The sequence below is a fragment of the Lycium ferocissimum genome, chromosome 8 (assembly GCF_029784015.1).
Source record: "Lycium ferocissimum isolate CSIRO_LF1 chromosome 8, AGI_CSIRO_Lferr_CH_V1, whole genome shotgun sequence".
Taxonomy (NCBI): domain Eukaryota; kingdom Viridiplantae; phylum Streptophyta; class Magnoliopsida; order Solanales; family Solanaceae; genus Lycium; species Lycium ferocissimum.
Window position 1 is genome coordinate 67,156,706 of NC_081349.1, and position 9,454 is coordinate 67,166,159.

Genomic DNA, 9,454 nt, shown 5'->3' on the forward strand with positions numbered 1-9,454 from the left:
GATTGAAATTAGCCAAGTTGAACTTGGTGGGATGCCGCATTTACGAAGTCTTGTCGAAATTTCGTAGGCAAGTGTCAATTCAAGATTTAACCTCTAAAGGTTCTAATTATTATTTGGTATACGTACAATTTGTAGATTATGGTGGATTTGGAACTTGAATTTGGAGTCGCGCATGAGGCGGAAAAGGTATGTAAGACTTCACTTTCCTTCTTTGGCATGTCGTAGACGTAGTAGGCTTGAACACGGGCCTCGGGGATAATTCCTTTCCTAGAAAACCGAGATTGAAATCGATTTACTATTCATTCGGTAGAATTGAACTAGAAATTGTGTGAAATCTTTGAAAAAGCTTCCTAAACCTCTAGAACTCGCATAAATAGGACCCGACTAACCTAAAACCCTCACAAGCAATGCCATGACATGTAACATATGTAAATTTGGTACGCCGCCTCATTTGACCCGAAGGCTGGGCCCATTGTTTCCGGATTTTCCTTATTGTTCCGCTTGACTTACTGCGAAAGTGAATCCAAAGAAACCTTTGATCCTAATGCAGTATTATCCGGCAAGTACTATACTTATCCCAATGAGAATACTTCTATGGCAATAATAATAACGATGACGTAGAAAAGAGAATATCTTCATGATAAAATTATGACCAAAATGATTCCATGACAGATTTCTAAGTAAAAAGTTGATGAATATGAAGGTGACACTATTTCTACGGTTCAAGGTCTATGAATTGACGTCTATGATGCCTTATATCTGTCCTATGATTTCTCGTGATGTCACTCTCCATTGATAGTCTCGCCTATTACTAGTTCTTTCGGGGTGAGATAAAGCGCCCGCTGGTTATTTCATAATACAATCGGAGGTTTTCGACCTTACGTCACCCGACCGACACATGACTTTCCTTGGGTTCTTATGCATGTTGCTTATGATATGTATATGACATGTATATGATATGTATATGAAAATGGGAAATTTTGGGGAATGGATACATGTTGCGCTATAGACGCATTGCCACTGGTCGGTGGCGTAATTCCCGTCCGGACGCGGGATGCCCGGACGCGGGACACATGTGGGCGAGCCGATGTAATTCGGCGACATGACTTGTTATTTTCACATGTATATGACACGAAATGTTTTGAACAAAAGTATATACTAAGCATGCATGGCATCCGCCAATTAGCTCGCATATACACGAGAGTTACTCTTTTATCCTATGATACGGTCTATGTTTCCATACGGTTATTACTGCGTCGATTCTGATTTTCATACGTGACATGCTTCATATGTACGGATCTGACTTCCCATGATATGTCTCATGTGTACCGAATACTACTCTTTATATGATAGCCTTGACTCTTACTATGTTGTTACTTGTTCACGTCTTGCATACTCGGTACATTGCTGCGTGCGGCCTCTTCTTCGGGGCTGCGTTCGTACACGCGGTGCACCCAGAACGGATAAAAACGGGATAGAAGATGTTCCAGCCAGGGGATTAGCAAGCTCCATTTGGCACGGGTGTGGCGAGTCGAGTACACGTGCCGGGATTTCCCGTTACGGTTAGAGACTTTGCGGACGAGTCGTGGGTACCGAAGTTAGTCGTCGGTGGCTTCATAGGCCAAAGTGTCGGTTTGTATTATGATACGGAGTTATATACAGTTACAAATTCGAATTGTTCGGAAAGCAACAGAAAGAATATTTTAGTAAGCTTTGTCATATGTATTTGACTTAGAGGAAAAAAATTTTACGCATGGAATAAGAGTCAGAGGGTTCGCTCGGCCCTAGGTAAGGGTCGGGTGCCCATCACACCCTAATCAAGATTGGGGTGTGACACAAATATAACGGATCCCATACATTTATTGCACGGGACGTACTTTTTGACAAGTTTATTAATTTCTTCAATTCAATTCAACCGTAAGCCTTCTAACTTCTACAAATTCTTGTTTTTGCTTTCCGTCCATGAGTAGCTAAATTCCCTACTAAGGTTGTGGACCCAAGGATGGGTGTTTTGTGAATGGGTTTCTAGTTGTGATATTTACATAATGGGTTGTTAGGGTTTGTTAGTTCTTCATTATCCATTAGTAGTTGACTGTTGCAAACATTAGCGTATGCCATAAATCTTGATTTATTCGGGAAAATAATTAGGGTTTGGTAAGAACTAATAATAAGAACTCAAGGCTTTAAACCTTTTTAATAAATTCACTTAGGAATAAGAGAAATTTACTTGGCATAATTAATCGTTCTTCATATAAACTCTTTTGTATTTGGGAAAATCATAGAGAGATATTGTTCTTATTTATTGGAAAATATTAGGAACTCCATTAGAGATTAAGTGCACTCATACAATGACCCATTAGAAGTAAATCATATTAGAACCCTAAGCATTGCATTCATTTGGCCGGGACACAACCTTGGATTTTTTTACCATATATTACAATCCAAAGTAATTAGTTAGCAATTAGTCATAAGCAACCAACTTCCTACAAATTCATCGGAATAAGACATCAGGCCTAAATAAAGTATTCTACGAATTCAGTAACCTTTTCACACCATATTCCCTACGGGATTCGACCCCAACCTTGTTGGGTTACTATATTTGACAACGTCTGCTTTACGCTAATAAAAGGTGTAATTTAAGCGTATCAAATTTTGGCTCCGTTGCCGGGGAATACGGTTTTGAAATTACTAAATAGTGTTTGCTTTAGTTGAAGTCTTTTTCTTACTCTATCACACCTTATTTGCTATTCCTTGTGAACCAGGTAATCATGGTTAGGAGAAATCAAATGCAGTTATGGTAACGGGGTGATCAACATCATGACCACAATGATGCGAGAGAAGGAGAATGTATTCTTTGATCCGATTGATGAGGAGGACTATGCATCCGCTATTGTTCATCCTTGGGTTGGAGCTACAAGTGTCAAAATTGACTCCCTCTCTACCGAATTTTAAAGCTTGAGGGAAACTTTTGGAACTCAACCGATAGTGATCCTCAACGATATTTGCAGAACTTTGTGGATGTATGTGTTCATCATATCCAAAACAATGTTTCAAAAGATGCTATTCGGTTGAGACTTTTCAAATATTCCTTAGCTGGAGAAGCAAGAACGTGGTTTGAGAAGCTACTTCTTCTATTACTACATGGGCAGATATGGTAGCAGTCTTTCTCAAGAAATGGTATCCTCCTAGCAAGAAGGCTGAGATCCGTGACAAAATATATGAATTCAAGCAGTGACCGGGGGAACAACAATTATATGAAGCTTGGGAGAGATTTAAAGAATATTTGAAGAAGTTTTCGACTCATGGTTTTCCAGAGAACATATTAATGGATAAGTTCTACCGAGGGGTGGATCCTATAACGCAGTCAATTGCAAACAACACAGCTGATGGTTGTTTCATGGATAAATCTTACACTTGAGTTACCAACATACTTAAAAGATTGACTATGAACGATCAGGCTTGACACTCAAACAATGCTGATAGTGTACCCTATGGGAATGTCATGATCCAGACTATGGTGAAGGAAAATCAGGATACTCAGTAAACATTGGCTCAGCTTGCAACGAATATTTCTTTGTTGACCAAGAAGTTTGATGAGAAGGAGACTAATAAGGTAAATGTTTGCGAAGACACTTCAGGTATGCCAAATAGGATGTACCAAGTACAAGAGGGTCCATATCACGAGGGACCTCGTATACAAGTTGGGGATGTTAACTATGCTAACTATGCTCTCAAGGGGGACATCCAAGGGGGTTATCAGAATCAGAATCAAAATCAATGGAGAGCTCAGCAGGGGCAAGGTGCATACACTAATAACCAAGGGAACTATAACAAAAACTATGGTGGTTCGAACCAAGGGAACTACAACAACAACAACAACAACAACTACTTTGGAAATAGAAGTCCAATCCATACATTCCACCAAAAGGGCAGACAAACGATCAAGGTAGCTCGAGGTTGGAGAAAATGCTTGAGAAGGTTCTGGCAAATCAAACCAAGTCTGAAAAGACGTTATCTGGGCTAACGAAAATAGTGGGATCTTATACAGCGGCTATTCAAAAGCTCGATTCGCAGATGCATGCTATTTCTAGAGAGCAGCACCCTCCTAAAAAGGGAGGACTTCCTAGTGACACTATTCCGAATCCAAAAAATAGCGGAGGCTGTGTAGACCGTGTGTTTCCTATCAGTACTCGGAGTGGTAAAATACTCCAAAGTGCTGAAATGAAGGTTGTTGATCTGGAGCCAATTAATGAAGAGGAAGAGGTGCAGTCTGATGCACCAATTATTGTTGATGAGGTCCCTAGTGAAGAGAAAGTTGCTGATATTCCAGAAAGTTTGAAGGTGGCTGATGATAAGAGCATGAAGACTATAAAAAGGGCTCTCTGCCCTTTGACTCTGCTTTTCAAATATAAACCCCCCTTTCCTCGAAGCTGGGCGAAGAAGAAGAAAGATGCTAAGTTCGAGAAATTTTACGATCAGCTGAAGCAGTTATCTCTGAACTTTTCATTCTTGGATCTTTGTCAAGGAGATGTCCGATTTTGCTAAGTACTTGAAAGACCTGTTGCATAAGAAGAAGACGATGCAACATGAAACCGTGAGTTTGACTCACATTGTGAGTTTCATTATTTCAACAACTACTGTCCAGAAAAAGGGAGATCCTGAGGCGTTCACCATTCCTTGTTCTGTTGGGCAGCGTGATTTTGCTCTTGCTCTGTGTGATAATGGGGCGAGTATAAATTTAATGCCACCTGCTATCTATAACAAATCAGGTTTGGGGATGCCAAGGTCGATTACTATGCGATTACAAATGGCTGACAGATCGATTAAGAGGCCAGTTGGCATGGTTGATGATGCTCTTGCGCGGGTCAGTGATTTTTTGTTGCCCGTAGATTTTGTGATTCTTGACTGTGCTATTGATCGTGATATTCCCATTATTCTGGGGAGACCTTTCCTTGCTACGGGAAGGGCTCTTATGGATTTGAAAAAGAACGAAATAAAATTCCGAGTCAATGATGAAGAGGTAACTTTCAAGGCAAGTAGGGGAATGAAGTTACCAAGTGCTTATGAGAGCATTTCAATGATTGATTTTATTGATGTTGTTGATGAAGCGGTGGAATTCAAAATGGAAGAAGAAAGTTTGGGAGAAGCTTTTGCTGCTATTCTTGTCAATTTTGATTCTAAAGACATGGAGGGTTATGTGGAGATAGTTAATTCGCTTGTTGGGTTGGGCTCATATTCTTACCACCCAAAGAAGCTTGATCTTGATCTGAAAAATAGAACAACACCTCCAGCAAAGCCTTCTATCATTGATCCACCGAAGCTTGAGCTTAAGCAGCTCCTATCATATCTAAAGTATGAGTTCTTCGGTCCAAATAATACATTACCAGTGATTGTTTTAGCATTACCGGCTGAAAAGTAGATTGAGATGCTTTTGGAGATATTGCGTAAGTATAGGCATGCTATAAGTTGGACCATAGCAGACATTCAGGGTATTCCTTCTGGGATCTGTGAGCATAAAATCCAGTTAGAGGAGGATAGAAAGCCAAGTGTGGAACATCAAAGGAGACTAAATGAAAACATGCAAGGAGTCATAAAGAAAGAAATCATCAAGTGGTTAGACGCTGGAGTGGTTTACCTTATTGCTGATAGTAAATAGGTGAGCCGAGTTTAATATGTTTCAAAAAAGGGCGGCATCACAGTGGTTCCCAATGCAAAGAATGAGTTGATTCCGACGAGGACTGTGACAGGTTGGAGAATTTGCATGGACTATCACAAGCTTAAAAATTCTACCTGCAAGGATCACTTCCCCATGCCTTTTATTGATCAGATGCTTGATCGACTAGCGGGGTGGTCTTACTATTGCTTCCTAGACGGGTATTCTGTCCACAATCAGATCAACACCCCCTTAAGGATCAGGAGAAGATGACATTTACTTGTCCTTATGGGACATTCGCTTTCAGCAGGTTGCCCTTCGGTCTTTTTAATGCACCGGCTACCTTTCAACGGTGTATGTGTTATACGCTGTATATTTATACGTCGAATTATTCGCAAGCAAATGGAGTCAAGTTAAAGGCGGAATCATTTTCGGACAAAAAGTAGAAACCTTTAATTTTAAATTTTAATTAAAACATAAATTGTTAATAAATTTTATTTAGTATAGAAATATTATTAGAGATTGGGGATTAATTATTTGTGATTAGATTATTAAGCAAGAATTAGTGATTAATTAAAATTAATTGCCAAAGTGGGCCCCACCCGATTTTTAATTAAAAAAAAAAAGAGGGGGGGGGGGGGGGGGGGGGAGAATGGTGCCACATAGGAGGGCACGTGTAGGGCTCAAGGGATTCATATATAAGTCACCAAAAGTGACTTAATGAATCATTTCTTTCCATTTCAATCTTGATCAAAAGAAAAAAAAATATGCATAACCATGGCAGCCATGGTTTTTAATTTTTTTTTTTCATGTTGTTGATTTAATTTCAATTGAGTTATAAGTTCAAGGAAGTGATAGCAACGTTGGGTATTAAATTGCGGAAGAAGAAATTGTGAAATCGGAACAATTGAGCATACAAATTTCTCCGAGGGAATTGTGGTAAGATTTTCCTATTTCATGATGTAGTTGTGTTAATAATGTTGTAATGGAATTATTAAAATTGAATTGGACAAAATCGGAGGTAAGAAAATACATGAAATTGTTATTATGTGAAATCGTGGGTTTAAATGGATTTAGAATTGTTATGGGCTGGATTGTGAGAATTTTATATGGATATCTCTGTTGGTGGTATTTTTGTGTCAACAGGAGAATAATTGGAAATTCGAGTTAGGAAAATATATATATATATATAACGATTTTCGTTAAGCCCTTAACTAATGGAAAACCCTAAACGAGGATGTATAAGTTAAAGAACAAGTTCTATAAAGCGATGTGCTATGGATTTACGAACTAGAAAATATAGTTACTGACGATAACATTACCTTTATGTTAAATAGGCTAAAAAGAGCGACAAAGCGAATGGTTTTGCAATTAGTCGTCAACAGGTATGTAAAGCCTATCCCTTCTTTCTTTTGGCATGTCCTAGATGTAAGTAAGATAAGATATGAGCTTGGGGGTAACTCTATTCATAAGTTCCGAGTATGATTGATGATTCTTATTCACTTCTTGATGTTAGAACTCTCAGGATAGTCGAGCTATTGCCCTCGCGTCTTTTATATGAATGAATAGTAAATGATGCATAAGAGTTCCTATTCCTAAAGGATTCTATAATGAATAATGTCCTTAACTTTCATAAGTTGTCTCGTATTGATTTAATACATGTCTATGATGGAGACTTTCCTTAATATAGTCGTAATGACATTTAGAGAGAACTTAATATGGCTATCATCACGATACTCGAGCGTTGGTTAGTCTACTTGTCTATTGAGTCTCAAAAGATGATTTATATGCATATGGTTACTCACTACTCTGTTTGTGCATTCTGTTATTACATCTTTCACCGAGTCCCTCACTAGAGGGTCGGGTATGATATATATACGTTATGGTGTTATGCTGTGTTATGGTGTTATCTTTGTGATATGGAGTTATGCTGTGATACGGAGTTATCTTTGTGATACGGAGTTATACTGTGTTCTGGAATATGCTGTGTTTTTGCGCCAAAGACGGGGTGGCGACCATGTTCACCGAGTCCTATAATGGGCCGGATATGATATATGATATCGACATACATGATTTGTGTTTCAAAAGCAAGCATTTTGGTATTCTGGTTATTGTACTTGTTTTCTGTACTTTTTATTTCGGCTATAATCCTGTTTACTGTATTTCATGCTTTATATACTCAGTACATATTTCGTACGACCCCCTTTCTTCGGGGGGGGGGGGCTGCGTTTTATGCCCGCGAGTCTGATTCTTGCTTTGGTGATCCGCCGAAACTTAGGATATACGTTCGGTGACTTGGAGTGCTCCATTGTCCCGGAGCCTAATCTTTTGGGTATAGATCCTTTCGTTGTATATATGTGTTCATTCAGGGGTACGGCGGGGCCCTGTGCCGTCCTATGTTGTTGTTGACACTCTTAGAGGTCTGTAGACATAGGTGTGGGTTTGTATATGGTTGTTGTTAGTTGTGTATACATGACTTATGTTTTGGGACGCTCCCATTCGTAGTGGCAGCCTTGTCGGCTTGCGTATGTATATATGTTTTGGGACACTGTATGTAGTGGCATCCTTGTCGGCTTGCGTATGTATATAGTTGGGACGTTCCCACATGTTATGCTAGCCTTGCCGGCTTATGTGAGATATTATCTATCGAAAGTTGTAACTCCTCAGGAGACAGGTTGCTATGATATGTCCATATATGCGACAGTTTTGAGACGACGTCATGCCTTTTTATATATGAGTTCCTTATTATGCTAGTTGTGGGTTGATAATAGTTAACAGGTGTGTTTACGAGTGTCCAGCTCGGGCACTAGTCAGGGCCTACGGGGTTGGGTTGTGACAAAAGTGGTATCGAGCGGTTCATCCTCGGAGTGTCTACGGCCAGGTGTCTAGTAGAGTCTTGTTTATCGGTGTGTTGTGAACCACATCTATAAACAGGAAGCTACAGGACATTTAGGAAGTTATATTTCCTTCTGTCTTAGATCGTGCGATAGAGCTAGAGTCTAGGAAATATCACTTCTGACCTCTTTTCCTGTAGGTAGGTGTAGACTGGCGAGAGATGAAGAGATCGGCTTCAGATAGTGGGGGTGCTAAGAAGGCCCCTAGAGTAGATTCGGGACCCCGGGCTCTGGACCGAGCGGGAGGAGCCTCGGTTATTCCCATGGGCCCGGTCCCTCGGAGGACCCGAGAATGATTCCTCCGGAGTTTTTGACATCCGGGGAGAAGGACCCCCAGGGACGATTATGACACGGATCCATCGAGTATTCGTGCGGGATACCGAGAGGAGGAGATCTCGAGAGGTCGTACCGATTGCTCCTATAGCGAGCACTACGTTAGGCTAGCTACCCGGTAAGTGTTACGAATTACTCCGGCCCCTATCCTGTCCGGGGCCGTCGGTAAACCGGGGAGTTCCCGGTTATCTACGTTCCTTGAACTCAGATGAGCGAGATGATGAAAGCCAGACAAGCGGATTCTGGGTAGACGATGACGAGAAGCATACTTCACCTTATAGATCACCAGATCAGAGTAGAGACCGATCGACTGCAGGTATATGAGACTTTATTGAAATTTCCCATGTATGTGCATTTGCTATAAATTATTACCTAATAGCGGCGAACGGAAATCAAAGGGACCGTCAACCCAGTATTTATAAGTAACGGCGACCAAGGTGTTCTCGTCACCATGGGGAATTTTGAAATCTAGGATGGAAAGTAGTCATACATACAGGTAAAAGTTAGACATTGAATATTGAAAGGGAAAATGAACAGGAAAATGTAACAGGTGCGGTTGAGTTGGACATATGAG

General features: G+C 40.3%; 1 protein-coding gene across 1 annotated transcript; it reads left to right on the forward strand.

Annotated features, from left to right (window-relative positions):
- The first annotated feature begins 4,579 nt into the window (after positions 1–4,579).
- On the forward strand, positions 4,580–5,419 carry LOC132066553 (uncharacterized). The gene has a single exon (XM_059459848.1). The coding sequence runs from the start codon at positions 4,580–4,582 to the stop codon at positions 5,417–5,419; it is 840 nt and encodes a 279-aa protein (XP_059315831.1).
- Positions 5,420–9,454: the final 4,035 nt, after the last annotated feature.